Source organism: Aphis gossypii, chromosome 2 (assembly GCF_020184175.1).
Source record: "Aphis gossypii isolate Hap1 chromosome 2, ASM2018417v2, whole genome shotgun sequence".
Lineage (NCBI taxonomy): Eukaryota > Metazoa > Arthropoda > Insecta > Hemiptera > Aphididae > Aphis > Aphis gossypii.
In genome coordinates this window covers 7,309,819-7,332,555 of record NC_065531.1, presented here as the reverse complement: position 1 = coordinate 7,332,555, position 22,737 = coordinate 7,309,819, and the positions used below count along the sequence as shown (strand labels likewise).

The 22,737-nt window shown below is 27.1% G+C and overlaps 3 protein-coding genes across 5 annotated transcripts; 2 read left to right on the top strand and 1 right to left on the bottom strand.

Moving 5' to 3' along the window:
• Positions 1-255: 255 nt before the first annotated feature.
• Positions 256-3,942, bottom strand: LOC114125784 (superoxide dismutase [Mn], mitochondrial). 2 transcript variants are annotated; one of them, XM_027989556.2, is made up of 6 exons: positions 3,774-3,942; positions 3,590-3,645; positions 3,178-3,371; positions 3,000-3,113; positions 1,286-1,465; positions 256-538 (listed from the first exon to the last, which is right to left on the bottom strand). In XM_027989556.2, the coding sequence occupies exons 2-6, from the start codon at positions 3,622-3,624 to the stop codon at positions 393-395; spliced, it is 669 nt and encodes a 222-aa protein (XP_027845357.1). In that variant the 5' UTR covers positions 3,625-3,645; positions 3,774-3,942; the 3' UTR covers positions 256-392. The 2 variants fall into 2 exon arrangements, with proteins under 2 accessions (XP_027845357.1, XP_050057188.1); XM_050201231.1 differs by lacking the exon at positions 3,774-3,942 and having other exon boundaries at positions 3,590-3,767.
• A 4,102-nt stretch (positions 3,943-8,044) lies between these two features.
• Positions 8,045-9,982, top strand: LOC114125783 (uncharacterized). The gene is made up of 2 exons (XM_027989555.2): positions 8,045-8,334; positions 8,466-9,982. The coding sequence occupies exons 1-2, from the start codon at positions 8,281-8,283 to the stop codon at positions 9,780-9,782; spliced, it is 1,371 nt and encodes a 456-aa protein (XP_027845356.1). The 5' UTR covers positions 8,045-8,280; the 3' UTR covers positions 9,783-9,982.
• Positions 9,983-14,803: 4,821 nt separating this feature from the next.
• Positions 14,804-22,611, top strand: LOC114125834 (probable aconitate hydratase, mitochondrial). 2 transcript variants are annotated; one of them, XM_027989630.2, is made up of 15 exons: positions 14,804-15,103; positions 15,270-15,335; positions 15,460-15,617; positions 18,112-18,337; positions 18,399-18,524; positions 18,604-18,762; positions 18,830-18,980; positions 19,193-19,368; positions 19,437-19,566; positions 20,357-20,514; positions 20,580-20,838; positions 21,337-21,542; positions 21,629-21,726; positions 21,788-22,136; positions 22,258-22,611. In XM_027989630.2, the coding sequence occupies exons 2-15, from the start codon at positions 15,306-15,308 to the stop codon at positions 22,399-22,401; spliced, it is 2,370 nt and encodes a 789-aa protein (XP_027845431.2). In that variant the 5' UTR covers positions 14,804-15,103; positions 15,270-15,305; the 3' UTR covers positions 22,402-22,611. The 2 variants fall into 2 exon arrangements, with proteins under 2 accessions (XP_027845431.2, XP_027845429.2); XM_027989628.2 differs by having other exon boundaries at positions 15,265-15,335.
• The last annotated feature ends 126 nt before the right edge of the window (positions 22,612-22,737 follow it).

Here is a 22,737-nt window from a genome sequence, read left to right as displayed (position 1 = left end):
ATCTGCATTTAATGTTGATACTTTTTTGTTTTTACTATTTTTATTATACAAAATGAAGTAATTGAGTCATCAAAATAGTAATAGAATTATTTTAATAAACAATAGAACATAACATATACGAGTAATATAATATTAAAAGCTAGTTTTTATATTTTTAACTTACTTTATTTTATTTTATTTTTTAATGATTTAAATGATTTACTAAAAAAAAATTATATTTCTTACTTTTTTGTTAAGAAATAAAATAAAATTCAATTATCATTAATATATTTTAATTGAAACTAAACAGTGTTTACATGAATACATAAAAATTACATATTTAATTGTTTAAATAATATAATATACTCAATAAGAACTATAAAATTTAAATAAATAATAAAAATTGTGAAAAATTAGGCAGAAGCTTCAGCAAAACGTTTAGATACAGCATCCCAATTTATAACTTCAAAAATTGCATTGACATAATCAGCACGTACATTTTTATATTGCAAGTAGTAAGCATGTTCCCAAACATCGATTCCAAACAAAGGAATCAATCCTAATCATAAAAAAATATTTAAATAAAATATAAAAACTTGACAATTTAAACATAACTATAATCGTAAAATAAGTACTGGGCACTGGTTTGTAATTATTTTGCCTCACTCTGGTTTTTTTTTCGTCCCACTATCAAAAACTCATCTAATAATTTTATGGTTCTTTGAAAAAAATATATTATTACTAAGTATCATAAAAATCAAAATTCAAATTAATAAAATATAAATTGAACACAAAATTTCTTGTTATAACCAACTTGACAATTTTTCAATACATTTTTATGTTCGTCATTGTTCATAGATTTAGTTAAGATTTCATAGTTAGTATGGAAATATTAATCAGAAAACATAGTTATGAATAGACCATATCAGAGAGAACATTCATAACAATCATAAATCACTAAAAATCAAATTTAATTTTTTTTTTTTTTTTAACGCCGATTTGTATAGAGCTTGGTTTTAATGTTTTTTGTTAGTTTTTACTACACAAAATTATTTTTTTTTTTTAAATATTTAATTAAAATAATTAGTTATTATTCTGTATATAAGTCAATGTTTTATAGATTTATGTAAAAAATATATTACAATAGAAGAGTCACCAATAAAACCATAACCAAAACTATTGAAATCATTAATCCTACTATCAATTAGAACAATAAAAGTTTCAAATGTTGATGGACGATAACAAACCAATGCAATGCCATTTTCAAACAATAACAAACCAGTACTTAACAATCATATAATCTTACCAGTAGTGGGGAACAGTGGATCTTGGTTAGCACAACTTACAACTGACAACTTCTTGGTTTGAGGATTAAACCCAAGCCAACCCCATCCTGAACCTTGAACAGCAATAGAAGCTGTAGCTAGTTGTTTCTTAAATTCGTCACATGAACCAAAGTTTTCGATTAAAGCCTTATTCAAATTATCTAAATAAAATAAATATTTTTTATACTTATAAAACTATAACAAAATATAAACTGAATAATAATATTATATTATTATATTATTAGATATATTAAGATTAAAATGGAAACATGTTTCTATATAGTTCAAATATTATTTACCATAAGATTATAAGTTCAAACTTAAGTCATTAAATTTATTGTATGTAAAAAAAGTTGTGTATGTTAAGTAAAATGTTCAAAATGTAATTTATTATATTATTGGAATAAAAGTTAAAAATTAAACTGAATTACTGAAATGTCAATAATATATCAACAAATAATATTTATATATATATTTATAAAACATTGAATAGACTTTGATTAAGTTAGATTGTTAGATTTGATTTCAAATTAATTTATACATGTACTTATATTCCTATTTCTATAAACAAAGATAATTTTATGATAAAATTATTATTTAAAATTCATACAATGTCCTGTGAGGATTTACCCATTGCAATACCTCCTGAAATAATGGAAATATCAAAATTCTATTCTATTTATTTATTTATTTTTTTTTTTTGTTATAGACTCATAGAGACAAGGACATCAAGTGTTTCATATTTTAATTAAATTTAATTTGGATTATTTTCAAAACAATTGAAAATAGCCATTTCGTAAAGTTTATTTTTCTGAAAATTTTGACATTTCAAAATATTATTTTCATTAGTTTCAAGATTTTTAATATTTTTTCTAGTTTTAAGAAAAATTATGAATTTTATTTATGAATACTATAGTACCAGTGATATCAAATTTTTGGCTTATGGACTTGTGTAGCCAGCAATGATTTCAGTGTACTTAAAAAACCATTAAAAATAACGATCTTAAATAAAATAAAATGTTGGAACGTCAAAATGTTCAGAAAAATAAACCCTACAAATGCCTATTTTCAATTAATTTAAAAATAATTAAATAAAAAATTTTTTCAACATTTTTTACCAAAACATTAAATTAAATTCAAATACAAAATATTAGAAGTCCTTATCTCTGTGAGCCTTATGAAAAAAATACAATTATGATATATCCATTGTTTAAGGTGATTTCACAATGGGTAAATCCTCACAGGACATCTTATATATTGCAAAAGTAATTAAATGGACATTTTTTATTTTTTAAATAATTTTTTTATTATTTGGATGTTATTTACCTAGCATAATATAGCATAGCTAAGTTGCTAAGCTTATAAAGCACCAAAGTAAAAAAAATTATAAAAGTAATCTTTTAATATAATGATAATATTTAGTATAATTAAAAAAAATTGATCTATGCTTGGCTTAAATGATACTTTATAAGTAATTAAAAAAGACTGTCAATTTGATGTTCATTTTTTAGTAAATAAAAATCTACTAAATATCAAAATGTGTTCAGTTTACAGTAAAATTAATTGCTGTATAATAATTGAACTTTCATTGAACACAATTAAATATATGCACTTGATATGATAATTAAACAAGCTCGTATAATTCTTATAATTTAAAATAACATCAAAAAATAAAAATAATAATAAATATTTTACCAGAAGGTTTAGTCGAATGAGGTGTAAGTACATCCCAGAAAATAGAATGATTAATATGACCACCGCCATTGAACCTAAGTGCAGGTGCCAAGCTTATGATTGTTGCTGTATCGTCTAAAAGAGAAACAAAGATTTTAATAATTTACTAATTAAATCATGTAGTAGAAATATAAACAACCTTTTGTAACAGCAGTCTGTAATTTATCAAGTGTATTATTGTAGTTTACTACATAAGTATTATGATGTTTTTGATGGTGAATTTCCATAATATCACGTGATATGATTGGTTCCAAGTCTTTATATTCAAATGCAAGAGTAGGTAACGTTGCTTTTGTTCTGATTTGGGACATACACAGACGACTGAATGGTACACTGGAAAAATTTTAAACCATTTTTATTATAAAAAAAAAATACAAAATTATCTTTTTTTATATAGGTGATCATTCTTGAAATCATAATGAAATATTTTTTTTGTTTTAACATTGTAGGATATGAAACAATATGAAATATTCGTAATTGTTACCGATTTTCAGAGGTATTTCTAGATACTTATTACACAAACTTCTTAAGGATTTACTTTAATACATTACCTTTTCAACATATTTTGAACAATTTTGGCAGACATTTTTCACGAAATTATTGGTATCTAGCACAAAAAAAAAATGCTTTAACTTTTATGTAATGTAATTAAGCGTATACGTTTATTGGCTGATGAATAAACATAAAATTATAAAATTTTGAAATAAAAATTTCTGAATTTAGTTTTCAAAATACCTGATATCAGCAGAGAAGTCGAAAAATCGGTAGAATGAAGATCAAATAAAAGTTAAGCAGATAATAGGAACATTTAAAACAACTCACTATCTACAATATCATATGGACATCGTACTCGTAGACATGAACCTATATAATTATGATGTTTATATAATATATTTCTATTATCGTACTATTACTGTATAATACTATAATCAAAGAACAAACCTATAATAGTATAATGTATGTTCTGTGATAATATAAATCACGGACTGGAATATTATTATTGGTATAATAACTATAATAATACGTATAGATGGCGCTTAAACTCGTTTCAAATAATAACAATAATATGTTCTTAAAACAAAATTTCATTATTTTAAATAGTTTAGTTATTTTAATATTGTGTGTCGTCATTCGACACTCATCAGAATTTAAATGTTTGACAAACAGCTTGTGTTTTGATGAGAATGTATGTTTTACTAGTGTGAAAAGATAATTCTAGTAAGTTGCAACAATTTATAAACCTTTTGAATGTATAAAATAAGTTGTCGAAAACTTATTATAATTTGAATAGGTAGGTATCTATAATCGTCAATGATCGATATAATAAATTAAACCTAGACAGCTTATGTCTCTTATAGCGCTTATCTGCTATTTATTATTTTTTTTTTTAAGTAAATACGTAAGGTGGAAAACCATGTTTGAGTGTCTAGTTGGGCGTTTCCCAAACTGTGGTTCGCGGACCCCTAGGTTTTCGCACGTGTACCGAACATGGGCGTAGTTAAGGGAGGTGTTTTGGGTGTTCAAACACCCCCCGAAATTTAAGATAAAACAATTTTATGATAAATATTGTGAATTAAACTTAATGTATATCTAGACCAAAACCGAAATATTTTCTACTTACGCTCATGGTACTCATGGTACCGAAGGGGGTCCACGAACGTAAATTGAGAATACTTTATACTATGTAGTATGTAGTATGTATAAAAACGAAAATTTTATTTTTATTAAGGGGATCCGTAATCATTTTTACTAACTCTAAAGGATCCGGCAGAGAAAAAGTTTGGGAAACGCTGGTCTAGTCATCTCCAGTGAAAATCTATGCTTTATATCTGGGCACTGGGCTATCTGGGTACATCATCAGTGTAATCGGTTTACGTGCAAGTGAGACACGTACCCTTTAAACTAACCTCGACTGTAAGTAGAATTGCAGAGTACGCTGAGCACTCCTAAATAATCTCGTCTGGTATTTTTTACACGTAAATAGGGTAATACCTATTCAAAACTGTGTTTGAGTGTTTAATTATCATTATTCATCTGTAGTGAAAACCGATTTATAGATGGACAAATGGGCAGTTTACTCTGTCGAATTGAATTCGGTGCTAGTAGGTATTTTTCGGTTCAAGTGCTATTCGGATCTTGTGTAAGTAGCAAGTACCTATAAGGCTTAAATTAAAAATCTAAAATCAATAGTGTTGAACTATCAAACCATTTTGAGAACAAGAGAAAAACTGATAGGTTAATCAAATCTGACTTAAAGTTAATGGTGGGGAGAGACTAGAGAGGGTAGCCTAAGCCCTGAATCCAGTGAATTCATAGGCACATCTACGGGGTCCACGGAGTGTGATGTACATTCTATAAAAGTCGTGTCAAGATTCTTAAATTGAAAGTATAAAGAACTAATAAAATATTTACTAGTAGAAAAAAAAATAAAAAAAAATATATAAAAAAAAAATAAAATAATAAAAAAAATATTATTATAAATATTATAATAATTAATAATAATTATTTATTATTATTATTAATATTATTTTAAATAATAAAATATTAACTAATAGAAATCCACTAATATTAGTAATAAACTTATTATTTTGAGCAAAATTTCATTTTTTTTAAAAATTATCTCAACTTACGTGGGCAATTTATAGGTAACCCATTGAAACTCCATTTGTTAAATAAAAGAAAAGTATCCTGTAAAATTGACAATTTTATAGAAACCAATATTTCAGCTCTAACAAAAAATAAAATGACATACCTATCATGAATTTAATATAGTTTTAGATATCATTAAAAATAAAAATGGTCTTTATACCAGATTCAGTCAAAAAACTTTACATATCATTGGCTCGGTTGGACATATGATCAGGGGCGGCTCATCAGGGGAGACTTTGAGACTGAGTCTCCCCCTTAAAAAAACCCAGTTACTTGTAAATAATAATTAATTAAAATAATAATGCATAAAAATATTTTTATTCGAATTGAAAATATAATATTATATAATTTATATCGTTTTCTTTGTTTATTATTATAAATTGAAAGCAACCAAGTCTAAAACCTTTAAATAGTTATTTTAATAGAAATGCAATTTTAGTTTTATCGATGACGCCGTTACAGTGAAACTGCCGCCCGACAGTTTCAATCATAACATGTAAAATGGTACGGCCGGTTTGATGGAGGGCCGGAGGGGGCAGGGAGAATAAGCTGCGTATTATAGACTCTATTGAGACTGGGTTCACGTTCACCGTTCACGACAATAATTGCCGTACCGCGCGCCGTTCTTAGTCGCTGTCATAATTTAATGCATTTTTATGATTTAATAACTATAACACGTTTACTACAGGGTTTTATACTATCTTCTATTTGATATTTGTTATATTTCTAATTATTTTAAAAATGCAAAAAGACAATATAATAGACATATTATTAACTAGTGGTTTTAATACTTTAACTTACGAACAAAAAAATCAAATTAAACTTAAAAATATTAACTAAATATGTAATACTATAATATTATTAGATTTTCAATAACAGGGTTTTTCTTGTTCGTTTTTGTACGTAGTTTATGTTAAATAATTTTAAGTCTCCCCAGAATATTAACTCACGAGCCGCTACTGCATATGATTGAACTAAACCAAACCACATATTAATATATGTTACCTACGCGGCTACGCCAAATTTATGATGCTGATTTCATAAATTCGGTGTAACAGTCATCAAAGTAAGTACCTACCTACTAACCCATTTTGGGGTTATAACTTGCAATAGGTATATCGGTATCAGTTGCTCCTGTGAGCGGTGATTTTCAAAATTAAATATTGTAAAAATCAAAATGAGGAGTTGTATACATAATCGTAACTAGAGGGACCTCGAGGGCTTATCACTCCCCTCCTCAAAAAAAAAATATATATTTTATACATTTTTGAATTTAATTTAAAATAATCATTTCGTTTGTATCAGCTTAATAAAAAATATTTTTGACCTAACTCAGCTATCTTAAATTGATCTAAAAATGAAATGGCTGTCTTTAAAAATTAATTCTATAATAATGAAGAAACCGTACATTTTGACCTCATACAGGAATATTTAGCCAAAACAGTTTTTCCAAACTAGTACAAGATGGTCATGATGGTTCAAGTTGCTAATATATTGCCAATTTCTCGGTGACACCTGAGCGAGCATTTTCTGCAACGAGGTGAATTCATAGTGAATATCTACTTGTGATCTACAATAGATCAAGATTGTTTCAGTAATTTATCCATACTAAGTATTGAAAAATATTATTGAAAGAAACTAGAGAGATTAGATTGCATGCTAATGATTTTCGAGGAATAAGCCCTTGCGACTTCAATCAATTTTGATGATGTAATTGAGGAGTTCAGAGTATTAAACGAAATATCAAAAGACTCAACATATAACAAATATTTTTAAGTATTATATATTATGTCAATATCAAATAATATTTTAAATATTTGTACATAATTTTGAACAATAAAAAATGTAGATGAGGGGTAGGTACATTTAATACCCTAAATTGTACTTAAGTCTCCTGCGATAATATAAGTCTATGCTCATTGCTCAGATCGCCCAGATCGTCATGACGCATAAGTTCTAATACAATCCAAAATTTTGGATAATCGATAAAAGTGGATAAGTATATACTATTATTAATGTCTCTACACACAACAGTGGTGATGGTTAAAGTGAGTCCGGACACAATTTTACCGCCACCGTCAAGTGCCTGAGAGTGTGTGGATACCTCTTGAAGTATCGTAGACTTTACACTAGGTATACCTTATAGCTTTTACCTTGGTAAAAGCACTAAGAGCAAAGAATAAACGTAAAAGGTCTATGATAAGTACATAAAAAAAGAAGCCCGGAGACCCGTAATATGTAAAAAGAAATTGACATATTCTTGTGCGCGGTAACACTGTAGTGTGTTTCTAAGTGGCGATCCAAGCGGTAAAAAACGAACTGCTCCACGTAGATAGTGATCGTGATAGTGATGTTGATACTTGTTAGCCGCGGTTCATAAATTGATTAAATTGTGTTAACTGTTTAGTATTTGACAGATTACAATATATTATTTACATCATTCCGCACTTAACAATTTAACATTATATATTACTGATGATCGTTTTTAAATTATAACCGTTAGTTTTTCTCGATTGTTCAACAGATTTTTTAATAATAAGTTATTGTGTTAATAATATTTTATGATCTGTATTTTATTAAATAATTTTTTAAAATGTGTGATAAAGAATTACCAGTTATACCTGTCAAAAAAAATAAAAGAGGCGAGGTAAGAATTAATCCTTTTTTAATATTTATTATCGAGAGTTAACCAATTTGTAAACTTATCTGTACATATTATTATATCTTTTATAACATTTATTGTTCGTATGTAAAACAATATTCTTTTATTTTATATAGGTAATTCGAAGTAAAAAAAAAAGATTAGTTATAAATATTTATAAAAGAAAGAAGGCAAATGAACCTGACATATTATACAGACAGTTAATAAAAGAATTAATGGATGAAACTGGAATAGGAAAAAATAGTATTGAAAAAATTATTTCAGAATATAATTCAAATAAACCCATTTCTTCTCCAACTATGAAGAGAGCCAGACCGAAAATTGTCGAAGTGATAAATGGTTATTATAAAAATGGCATTCGTCAAAAAGTGCATTCATTTTGGTTAAATCGTGATCCACCAACGTTGGATAAAATTGTAAATTCTGCTTCTAACGACAACAGTTTACCGACATTGAAACGGACAACCATGTACAATCTTCTTAAAGATTTAAATTACGTATATACAAAAAGAAAACGAAACAGTGTTTTATCTGAGGGAGACGATTTAATTATATGGCGTCGAAATTATTTACGAAGTATAAAAAAATTCCGAGAAGAAGGACGAACATTATATTATTTGGGCGAAACATGGTGTTCTCAAAAGTTATGGGTTGACAATACAATAAAATCAAATGGCGATTCATTCCAAAAAAAAATAAAAACAGGTGCAAGCAACACAACTGGCAAAAACAAAGATTATATTATTATTTTACACATTGGTTCACGAGAAGGATTTCTAAAAGGTGGTCTACAGTGTTTCGAATTTAAGACCAATTGCAGTGACTACCATAAAGAAATGGACGGTGACAAATTTTTAGAATGGTTTAAAAATATTTTGCCTTTATTAGACGATAATGCAATCATTATAATGGATAATGCTTTTTACCACAACACGAAGGTTGAACAAATTCCAGTACCATCGTGGAAAAAGGAGAATATTATAAAATGGCTTCAAGAGAAAAATATTCAAGTTGATAATTCATTTGTTAAAGCAGAGCTAATGGATCTAGTAAGAAAACATAAACTACCTTACGATAAATATGTTGTAGACGAGTTGGCCAAGGCAGAAAATAAATTTGTTTTACGAATACCGCCATACCACTTCGAATTGAATCCAATTGAACTAGCATGGTCCATAGTTAAAGGATATGTAAAAAATAAAAATACCACTTTCAAATTGGACGATGCGAAACAGTTGATGTTTGAAGGTATTAAATCGGTTACGACGGAAGATTGGCGAAATGCCGAGGATTACACAATTAACGAAGAAGCTAAATTCTGGGAAGTAGATAACATAGTTGACGATTTCATGGATGATGAGAATTCTTGTATATTTAATGTCGATACAAGCAATTCATCAAGTGATTGTAGTGATGATAACATGTCATTTTAAAAACATAAGTAATGATGAATAGAATAGGTAATAGATATTATAACATAAGTATTTTTGTACAATTAATTGTATTATAGTGTTCCATATTATATATATATTTTTAATCGATTAATTATTATTTTTATATTTTGTATTAGTGTTTAATGTTTGTGTAAACAAGTTTTTACTACAATATAAACAAAAAAACTTTTTTTACTTAATGATATGATAAAATATTATTAATTATTATCATTAGGTACTTATTTTAACTGTCGACTACGAATCCCGGATAAAAAGTCTATTTTAAAAAAAGTTGAACAATAAGTCCGGATTCATTTTTTTATTGTTGGACAAAAAGTCCGAACACATTTTTATTGTCAGTCAAAAAGTTCGTAAATATAATTAATAATTAATTTTATATACGTCACTAGCCTATATAGTAGTATTCAGTGGCGGAGGGATATAGGACAATTTTAAGCAATTATAGCTTCATATTTTATATAGGTAGATGGTATAATATTGTAATATCTCATAAACTAAAACTGCCATGACAAATATTATTATAATAAATATAAATTACTTTAGAGTGTAGATAGTAAATATTTATATTTTTTTAAGAATAGTGAAATAAGGTCAATGCTCGATCACATAATCTTAACCGATATTTTCTTATTTTAGTTTATGTATTTTATTTCCTCGATAATTGATCTATAAGTCTTATAAGGAAAACAGTTTAGTCCTACAAGTATACCTATTAATTAATTTTGTTATTAATCGAAACTATAAATATATCATATTTTTTCTTATATTATAATGGACAAAGTACACATTTAAAAAATGTCTAAAAAAGCAACAAAAAAACATTGAAATATGCATTAAAAAAGTCATTTTTTAAATCAGTATGTCATGAAAATATATCTTTTATTTATTTATCAATATCATACGATCAACCAGAATAAATATGAAAATACATAAAATCAGCGCTGTATATTGATGTATTATTGATGTATAATAATACTGATATGATCTTTTTTTTTTTTCGATTTACGTTTTTATAGGACGGCATATACCTATCACTAATAATTTACGCGTTATCACGGTTGCACTAAAAATTCGCAATATTAAACTTAACATAATTTAATTTTAAATTATATTTATATATAATTTTTATAATTAATTTATATAATATATTTTTATAATTTTTTTTTATTATTTTAAATTGAGTAAAATTCCCCGTATTTTAATGAAATAAGCTTCAAATTCCCATTTTTCCCTTTAATAAAAGTTGACGTAAAATTATTTGTCTGACAATAACAATATGCTTGGACTTTTTGACGGATTACCATCGATCACAGACGGATGTATATTTTAATTCCGTACGTATATCAAATCCTGGAGACGGATTGTTATCATTGTTATCAGATTTGCCGGCGCCTCCTCATTTTAAATTTCCCTTTGACCATTAATTTGACCATCACATAATCATATTATGTGCAATGTATAAATGTTTAATCTTAATGAAATATCATCTACCTATTGACTATTCTGTTGCGGGCCACAGTTTGTAGACAAATAGAATAATTACCCGTGAAGCAGCAACATAATATGTGGTTCAGATTATTATTTTTAAAAACATTTTAATGTATTAATATAGTCGAATATAATATATAGGTAATGAATACATTTTTATTAATTCTACTGCCTATTAATTAAAGTTTAGAAAATGTGAGTGAAGTCGCAAGTATAAATCATCATTTCTCGAAATGTGTAGTCTCTAGTGCACCTATATGGCACTCCGATTATGAAAACTTAATGTCTTTATTAATTATTTTTATACTTGTCAACATACAAATAAGTGTTTACTGTTTATATCATACAATTTGTTGATAGTTTTAAGGTTTTTATGGTTATCTATCGTTTTGACATAGCATCTCTCCCACTTGTAAGTATACATATTTTCATGTAGTAATAATATTATATTCAAGTTTTTCTCTTTTAAATAAGATAAAGTATGACTCGTTGTTTCCCAAAAAATACTCGACAAGTCATTAAACTTTTTATAGCTATGGTTGCCAACCGTCCAGTTTTCGCCTTGACAGTCCAGATTTTCTGGTTCCTGTCCAGTCTACAGTTATATACCTTTTAACTGGACGCCATAAATTATTAAATGTCCAAAATTTCAACTACAGTTTGTCATGTTAAGAATTTTGAGAATTTTTAGAAACAGAAATTGGTCATATACTAATATACAATGTGTCCCGGGGCGAAGTGACCGGCCGCCGTCATATGAAAGTATACCTAAAATGACGAAGAAATAACCTTTAAAGTGGGGGTCTAACTCTTTTTTTTTTTTGAGTTATGAGCAATTTAAGTTTTTTTAAACCAAACAAAAACTACCACGGATTTTTTTATGTTTCTCCGAAAATTTTCAACATTTTAACATAATTTTTTTTTTTGTTTTAAAGCTATTTAATTGTCCTTTCAACCAACATACGCAATTAAACCAAACTTATGTAAATTATTATTATTAAATTGAAAAAATTAAATTTTTTTATCAAAAGTTGGAATTTTTAAAAATAAATCTCGTATTACTCAAAATAATTCAATATTTAGTATGGGTTATTTTGGTTGTGTATTATTCTACAGAATAATACCTTGAATACCTTATAAGTTTAGTTTTCATATCTTTCATAATCGCAGAGTTATACGCAGCTAAACATTACAGGTCTTTTGTGATTTTAATTATTGGCAATTTATAATTTTTCTAAACATCAAGTCTAACTTAGGCATAAACTGATTAGAGGTGATATAAATAATGTAAGAAGTCAATTTTTTTTAAAAATAAAATGAAAATAAAGTAGTTTAATAATAATAATAATTAAATAACAAGGAAATAAATGTTATGATTATTTGATTAATTAATAAGATTTTCAAAGTGTTCCCCACCTGACTGCAAACAAGCTTGAGCTCTAAATAAAACACTTTAAAAAAAAAAATTGACATTAACTTGATTTATTATATTATACTATATTAATTATTTATTTAATTAATATACTTTTATTTATATGTTATTATTAATTATTTAGTTTATTTATTGTATTATCAGAAGTATAGTAATAAACTAATAAAAATTAATAATTCATGATAATAAATATTTATATTATTTATTTTCATAAATTATGACGACTAAAAAAAAAGGTTTTCAGTTTGATGTCCAGTTTTTTAAATTAAAAAGTTGGCAACCCTATCTATAGCCATTAGTCCTAGTTTTGAACTTTTGACTATTAACTTGCACGAGTACTTGAACTTTTTAATTTTTTTTTTATAAACTCATCTGAAATTCAGTCATAGTTTCTTTAGATATTTTTTCTAGAATAAAAAAATAATCCAGACTCAGCTAGATTTTTATGAAACAAGTTTTAGAACTATTTTTATAATACGCATAAATAAGTACCAATTAAGTATTAAGTAGATATTAATAATATATTTAGGGTCAGCTGTATAGTAAGCACCATACAACTACGCACTAACTAGTATATCTAGTCACTTTATAAGTCATACTTCGAATTTGGACAAACAGTTTCTTTATATTATAGTCTATAGATGTTTGGATACCTTAGTAATTAGTATATAATATGGGTACTATAATTTATAAATTATATAATTTTAAATTCGATATTTTACGATTTGGTTGGATTTCAGATTTGATTTAATAGAAATAATAGGTTAGGATTAATGCCAGACATTGTGTATAAAACATTCAGGGTTTTGTGCAAAAATGATTCTACATTGAAGTTTTTAACATAGTATGGTAAAATTGAATTACAGCATTAGACATTAGTATAAGTAAAGCTTTAAAAATGAATAAAACTAGTACGCCTGCTACTACCTTTATAGGTATAATAGTATATTATAATATCCTGACCATTGATAATACTCTACTATACCTAGGTACTCAAAAGTTTTTGAAATTCATTTTATAATGTATTAAAAAATTAATAAATATTCTATACTAGTATAATCAAAATATTATTAACCTTAATATATTTTGTTGCACGGTTTACGTCTAATACGCGGTGTAATTGTTTCACCGTTTACCTAAATACCTAATCTTAGTAAATACAATTGAAATCAATAATAATGGAATACATTTTTAATTTTTTTTAAGCGTTGATTATGAATATTTTTGTTTTTAAAAACCCTTAGACTTAAAGTATGACGACTACGAAGATGGTAGTAACTTGGAGCTAAGTATTCAAACAAAGATCCACCCTCTATCCCCCTATAATAAAATATATAATTAAAAACGTTATGCTTATTAGAATTTTTTATTATAGGACATAGATATCAACTACTATTTACTGTGTATAAAAAAAAATATTATGATAATTAATTATACATACACCTAGATACATTTAAATTTTTAAATTCAAGATTAATTTTTAGGGCTAAGCAAATAATTGCATTAGTTAACAAATGTCGTTCACCATGTTATTGTTACCAAACAATAAACAATTTATAATTTTTACGTCGGCCGCCCAATACCTATCTTATAGTTTTCTCGAAAAAATGCGAGATATTTTTAAAATTTTTGAATCCTATAATAATAATTATAACTTATCAATATTGAATTTTAAAATAAATAAAGCCGGGAAAAATAGGATTTCTTTAATTTCGCAGTTGGTACACTTAAATTTTTGATAACATGTTTTGATGTTTTTTAATTTTATCACAGAACTATTAATTCATCGTTTTTTCCTACAGTCATAGACACAGACATAATATCTGTTATTTATTAACATCAATTTCTATAGTATAGATATTTTATTCTCATATTTCTTTTAAAAGAAGATCTCGGAAGAACAGCCATATTAGAATTATTTTTTTTATAGTAAAATAGTAGTTTGGGGGACACTGGGCCTTTTATCAATTGGTCTTGGATAAAAAAATTTAATGTGATATTCATAAGGATTTATTTTTTTATTGTAATAATTGGTAATACTCATCATTGGTTGGGCGAGTCAGTTGTAGTAATCGTTGACCGCGCCACCGCTGTTAACAACTGTTAAGCCTCCTCCAAACTTTTTTCGATTTTTAGCCACTCAAGCTCAGTTTTTATCGACAAGTGACAACTTTCCTTTCATCACCGGGTAGCGACGTAGTATCCGTCCGCCCGCGTAACCCTATCCTTCATATACTTCAAATAAATTTGCCTAAAATTGTTTTGACTTCACCGGACGATCAGTATTATTATTTATTAATATTATTGTTTTGCTTACAAATTGTTACGCGGCGATCGCGTTCGATCGATCGATCGTACCTTCTGCTCAAAGACCAATCCGGTATATATTAAAATTAATATTTATTACACAAGTTATTATAATTTTATCTACTTATTGATACTAGTTTTTAATTATTTATTATATTATTGTTGTTTCCGTTGATGGTCCCTACTCCAATGTGCTTTTGAAACCGTTATTTTTCTATTCATCCTCATCGTCAGTTCAGTAATTCAGTTTGCAAACAGCCGACGAACTTGATACTATGGCGTATTGCAGAACGTTCAAGTCCCAGGTACATATTTCGCTCAGTAGCCAAAGGACACTATAGTTTGGGGTATTCTTCCCCTGACTTGGTTTACATTTCAAGTTAAATTGTTGTTAATTTATAATGGTATTCTCTCTTATTATGTTTACAGGTATCGTGGACTAAACTGGTGTCCGGTGAGATCCAGCAGAGATGCTTCCACTCATCTCCAGCCGTATTTGGCGCAAGCAAAGTAGCTATGAGCAAGTTGGACACTAAGCCCTTACCATACGAAACCTTAGAAAAGCGTATCAAAATTGTTGCCGATAGGTGCGTAATATGTGTGCTAGAGATGGCTTTTATCTTTCCCTGATGTATCACCTGTTCTATATCGTATATTTAAATTGCTTCAATATTAACCTGCTGTTTCCATTGTTTTAATCAATCACAATTCATTGGTATAGCCTTGACCAACTCATCAAATAATAATGACTATTATAATATCTAGGTAATTATAGGTAACTAAAGGTAGATAACAATTTAGTATGTGTCCATATTAAAAATAAATTTAATTGAGTATTTACTTACATCTATGTACCTATGTAGCATTATGATTTTTACTTGTGACATTTTTTATTTCTTGGCAAATTATAATTTAACAAATAGCAATTACCTATATTTTATTGATATTTTTACAATATTTTTATGATCAACAAAGATAATTAGTACGGTTGAGGAAGGAATGTATGGCCTAAGAAAACATGAACTTTGCACATCATGTTTATATCTGTAGACCTTGGGCATTAAAATTATTACATATTTTTATTAATTCAACTAATTACTTTATTTAAAATATTTCCGGGTACTTTATTCTTTTAGTTATTGCATAATATTATTATAATCTATTGATATGATAAAATATGATCACTTTAAATTGTTTTTTCAGATCATATTATGCTTGTTATTAGTAATTCATTTTCTTCAATTTAAATTGTGAGACTATTTTAATAGTTTATTTTTTCATTGGGAAGAATAAAATTTTAGTTAGCGGTCATATAAAAAATAAAAAAAAACCAGGTCTGATGATTTTAGTTTATCTATTTTTACGGTGAAGTTGATCTATTGCCAACTATTTTTAGTGTGACCTATCTTTAGTATATATTAGGTTGTGATTTCAAATGGTTTTATTTTAACCCTTACATACTGACTTAAATGTCTATGTATAATCATTCATCAATTTCAATCATAATATTAACTTTATTTGAAATGAAAATTATTAAAAAAAAAAAAATAATATATGTATTATAAATGGTTGAGATAAGTTATATATTTTTTAGGTAGTGTAACTATAATTTTAATAAAAGAAAAAGGCATTTTTTATTATAGCTTTTAAGTACAATAGTTCTAAAGCTTTTATGAACAAATTATCTATTTCATTAGTATTAGCTATACACTTTATCTTATCTTAGACTATATATAGATACAAAATAGTATTTTAAATAATTTGAAGTTAATTGTACTAATTATTGATTCAGGATTACTTATTATCTCATTTTATATGCCTGCAAAATCTAGGTATTACCTCTTGAAGTATCAGTAAATGGTTAAATAGAGTAGATAAACAGGTGGAAGAAAAACACAAAAAATTATGTCTATTTTAATTAATTTTCTGATAATTTAATTAATTACTAATCATTATAATATATACTTATATAATATTTTTTATATTTCCAAGATTTATAAATGTATTAAATTATGTTTTTTTTTTAACTTTATTTTGGCCTTTCATCACATAAAATAACCAATACAATAGTTTTGATTCTACTTATGTATATAAAAAAATCAATAGTGTAACCAGAGGCGTACACAGGATTTTTTTAAGGAAGTGTCATAATATAGGTACATGAATGGATGACCTTTTAGGTCCTAAGAAAAAAAATACAAACTCTAAAATAATAATGTTTTTCTTCAAACATTGTTATTTATACCTGTGTATATTTTTTGGAATGAACTGAGATAACTGGGGCTTGGAAGTTGATACATTTTGCATTTTTTTTTTTTTTTTTTTGAACTGTTTAGATGATCCTCTCCTGACCACAAATTTGTTTCATTAGCATGTGAATCTTAATAACTATTTTTTTTTTGCATTTTTTGGTGTTTATTACTTTTAAAGTCATTTGGTACCCTGCGTACGCCACTGAGTGTAACTTGCATTTTAAATAATAAAAATCTATTTTGTTTATTTCTTGAAGGTTTTATCAGTTTTAAGTGAGTAGAAAAGTAGTCTATGTGTTATATTTTTGTTCCTAAAGATACCAATACCATTCTTTGTTTTCGATATAAGTATCTAACATACATTTTTTTAATTTTTAAGTATATTTCTCGAGGTTTAGTTTAGTTTAAAAAACAATTTTTTTATTATATTATTATTTTATATAATTATCAAAATTCAAATTATAGTAGCCAGTATTTACTATGTAACACATGGTGTTAGTAACAAATTCAATATTATTAATAATTTAAGTAGGTGATATTGTAAGGTTATCTATTATTTTAATTTATAAACTTGTGAAATACAGATGCCTCAGCATATCTGTTTAATATGTTAACTGTATTTGAAGCATATAATTAAAGGATCAATTAAATTAACCTAACTTAAGGCTTTTGTAACTATTATATTATACGCATATTGCATTTTTAATATGAGAATTTTTTTGTGGTTATAAACAATATTATATTAAATAAAATTTTGATATTACATGGTGATTTAAAATAATTAATTTGGAATTTAGAATTGTAATATATATATATATATATATTATAGATTAGGAAAGCCATTGTCCTTGGCAGAAAAAGTACTGTACTCTCACTTGGATGATCCGGTTAATCAAGATATTGAGCGTGGCGTCTCTTACTTAAAGTTGAGGCCTGATCGTGTGGCTATGCAAGATGCCACTGCTCAAATGGCTATGTTGCAATTTATATCCTCAGGTTTACCAAAAGTTGCCGTTCCTTCCACAATTCATTGTGATCATTTAATTGAAGCTCAAGTAAATTAGATTTAACAGTAATAGTTTTTAACTATTTTTATTAATAATTGTTTGATAACAGATAGGTGGAGTTGAGGACTTGAAAAGGGCTAAAGAAATGAATGAAGAAGTTTACAACTTTTTGAAAACTGCTGGAGCCAAATATGGGGTTGGTTTTTGGCACCCTGGATCTGGAATTATTCATCAAGTAATAATAACGAAATATTAGCTGTACGGCTTATATTGATTTTCATGAGTAAAAAATTAAATTATAATATTTTGTTTAGATTATTCTGGAAAACTATGCTTTTCCTGGATTATTGATGATTGGTACCGACTCCCATACACCTAATGGTGGTGGACTTGGTGGTTTGTGTATTGGAGTTGGCGGTGCGGACGCTGTGGATGTGATGGCTGATATTCCTTGGGAACTAAAATGTCCTAAAGTAACCAATTATAATGAATTAATTGTTTTAAATATTGTTTTTAATTTATAATATAAATTTTAAATAGGTTATTGGTGTTCATCTAACAGGAAAGATGTCTGGTTGGACTACACCAAAAGATGTGATCCTTAAAGTTGCAGATATTTTAACCGTTAAAGGAGGTACTGGTGCTATTATTGAATATCATGGACCTGGAGTAGATAATATATCATGCACAGGTAAACACTAAAAAGATTATTTTATAAAGTGTATAGTATGATTTAGAGATACCATTTGTTATATAATTATGTCTATATAATATTGATTTTTCTCAATAAACAATGTCGGCATTAAGGATGTATTGAGTAACCATTCTTGTGTTGTCGTCGATTTCAAACAGAAAAAAAAAAGAGTATAATATTTATGGTAATTATTTATTTTATTTACAAAGGTATGGGTACCATCTGTAATATGGGTGCAGAAATTGGAGCTACTACTTCATTGTTCCCTTTTAATCATCGTATGGCAGATTATTTAAAAGCTACATCTCGTGCTGATATTGCTGAAGAAGCAGCCAAGTACAGTAAGTCATTATTGACTCCCGATAATGGCAGTCATTATGACCAGGTAATATTTTCCCTTAAATTGTTTAAATATTATACTAATATTTTGTTTTATTATTATCATCAATGTAGTTGATTGAAATTGATTTAACAACACTGGAACCTCATGTGAATGGACCATTCACACCTGATCTTGCCCATCCTATTTCAAAATTAGGAAACAATGCCAAGAAAAACAATTGGCCTGTGGAAATCAAAGTTGGTTAGTTACTTATAGTAATGCTAGTAATGCTTAATTTATTTTGTAGCAATTATTAAAAGAGAAAATTACACTTAATTACACCCTCGATTTCACCCAAAAGATCTAAAAATTGGTATGGTTAAGAGTTAAAAATTTCTTGGGAATTAATAATATTTCACCCCTCTTTAGTTGAAATAATAATGTAATAATTATACTTTTGATAAAATATAAATCATATTTAATATTACAATATATTTATAAGTAAGTTTATATGATGGAGTTAAATAGTTAGAAATTCACTAGTGCTTGTTTTTTTCTGATTAACTGAAGTTATTTTATTTACTATTAAAAATACAAATATTCATAAATTACAAATAACATATCTGTTGCCGTCATAATATAATCAACTAATCCAGTTTATTTTATATTTCAAATTAAAAAAATTAACTTTATTACTAAATGCTAAATGGTTTAACAAAATAAATACTTAATAGGTATTTCAATCATATTACTAGTTTTGTTCAGGCTGATGTATGGTCATATATTTCCTTCATTTCTTTGATTGTTATTACTTATAACCTACAATAAAACAATATTATATGTATATTTTATATAATATATTCTACCAATGATAACAGGAGAGTCAGGCTTATAGATGGGATGTGGAGTAGTTAGCTAATACTGTGTGTTTAACAAAACTGCTTATGTATGTATTTATTAACCAAATTAAATAACTTGTTTAAAAATTTAGTAATAGCAATTGTAATGACGTCTTAGATATTTACTAGAATAATATATATTTTATTTTAAGGTCTTATTGGAAGCTGTACTAACTCAAGTTACGAAGACATGTCAAGATGTGCTACTATTGCAAAAGAAGCCTTAGCTCATGGGCGTAAATCAAAAATTCCATTTAATGTTACTCCTGGGTCTGAACAAATTAGGGCAACAATTGAAAGAGATGGAATTGTATATAAAAACATAATGTTATATTATTATTTATCAGTTGATATTTTAATTATTTTATTATTTAGGCACAAACCTTGAGAGAATTTGGCGGTACCGTATTAGCTAATGCATGTGGTCCTTGTATTGGTCAATGGGACCGCAAAGATGTTAAAAAAGGCGAAAAAAACACCATTGTAAGTTCGTACAACAGAAACTTTACTGGACGTAATGATGCCAATGCAGCAACTCATGCTTTTGTCACTTCTCCAGAACTAGTTACTGCTTTAGCTATTGAAGCTCGTTTGGACTTTGATCCCACAAAAGATTCAATCAAGGGAGCTGATGGTTAGTTCAATATTACGTCTTATTATTTATTAATTATTTTTGTGATTATAAACTTTAGTCACTAAAAAAAATACCACTTATACTCTGTTCAAAAAAGAAACGCCTGCGGTGGCCAGTTTCTGTGCATGGGCGTGGTTTCACTAATACTGGTTCAGTCGGGCCGAGTCAGTAGAGCTGGTAAATAATGGACGTGATCTGACCACCGGCGACGAAAACTGGTCGCTGCCGCAGGCGTTTCTTATTTTGAACATTAATGAAAACATAAATTGCACAATAAAATATTTATATTTTCTGCTGGACTTTCTCATCTATTCTACATTCAATGCTATAAGAATGAGGTGATTTATGTATTGATACAAAATTCCAAGGAGTTTTGTTTGTGATTAAAGTTCTTCTTTATCTCTAGTTTAATGTTTTAATACTAAATGAAGCTATTCAGGAATGATCCTCATTTATAACAGAGTATTAATTATTTTATAATTTTATCTATTATTATAGGTAAAGAATTTAAATTAAGTAATCCATTTGGTGATGAATTACCCGCAAGAGGATTTGATCCAGGTCAAGATACTTACCAAGCTCCACCTGCTGATGGATCAGCTGTGAGTGTGGTAGTAGACCCTAAATCCAATCGTCTTCAATTATTGGAACCATTTAAAGTTTGGGATGGAAAAGATTTGGAAGATCTTACTATACTTATTAAAGTAAGTATTAATAAATATTAAATAATATACATATTACTATTTTATTTTTTACTGAAGATTTTCTAATGTGTATACATTTTCAATAGGTAAAAGGAAAATGTACAACTGATCACATTTCTGCGGCCGGCCCATGGTTGAAATACCGAGGTCATTTAGATAATATATCGAATAACATGTTCTTAACGTAAGTTATTATAACTTTGTTTTTACTAAAATGTATTAAATATAATTATTTATTATTCTAGTGCAACCAATGCAGATAATAATGAAATGAACAAGGTAAAAAACCAATATACTGGAGAATGGGGTGCAGTACCAGACACAGCCAGAGCATACAAAGCTAAAGGTATATCATGGGTAGTGTTTGGTGATGAAAACTACGGCGAAGGAAGTAGCAGAGAACATGCCGCTTTAGAACCACGTCATTTGGGTGGACGTGCCATCATTGTTAAATCTTTTGCCCGTATTCATGAAACTAATTTGAAAAAACAAGGAGTATTAGCCCTGACATTTGCCGATACTAAGGACTACGATAAAGTTCAACCAACTGATAAAGTGTCTTTGGTTGGACTTAACCAATTTGCTCCTGGCAAGGTATAACTAGTCAATTAATTTAAAATTCATCCAGTTTTACAGTACAAACTATATATTTTATAAATCAAATCATTATCGAGTTACTCAAGTACTCAACTAATACTAGTTTCTACTTTTTCAGCCTTTGAAATGTATATTGCGCCATGCTGATGGAAGTACTGACGAAATATTACTTAATCACACATTCAATGAACAACAAATACAATGGTTTAAGTCTGGCAGTGCATTAAACCGAATGAAGCAATTAGCCGCTGCTTCTAAATAAAATGTTGATTCATCCATATTCAATTGTATTATCTATTTATATTTAATTCATTGTTGATATTTTAAATTAAAACTAAAAGTAAATTCATGTAAAAATAACTGTTTTAGTCAAATATTTTTTAGGAAAAAATCATCGGATTTAGATCCATTACTATTGTTTTATATATTATAATTGTTAATAAATTAAATATACCAATTTTGATAGTTTTAAGTATGTTGATTATTGTTGTATGTTCTCTATTATAATTCTTCAATTTTGCATTAAAAATACTTAATACAATAAAGCAGTAAAAAAAAAAAAAAAAATGTACTATTAAAAAGTTTTTAAGAAAACACA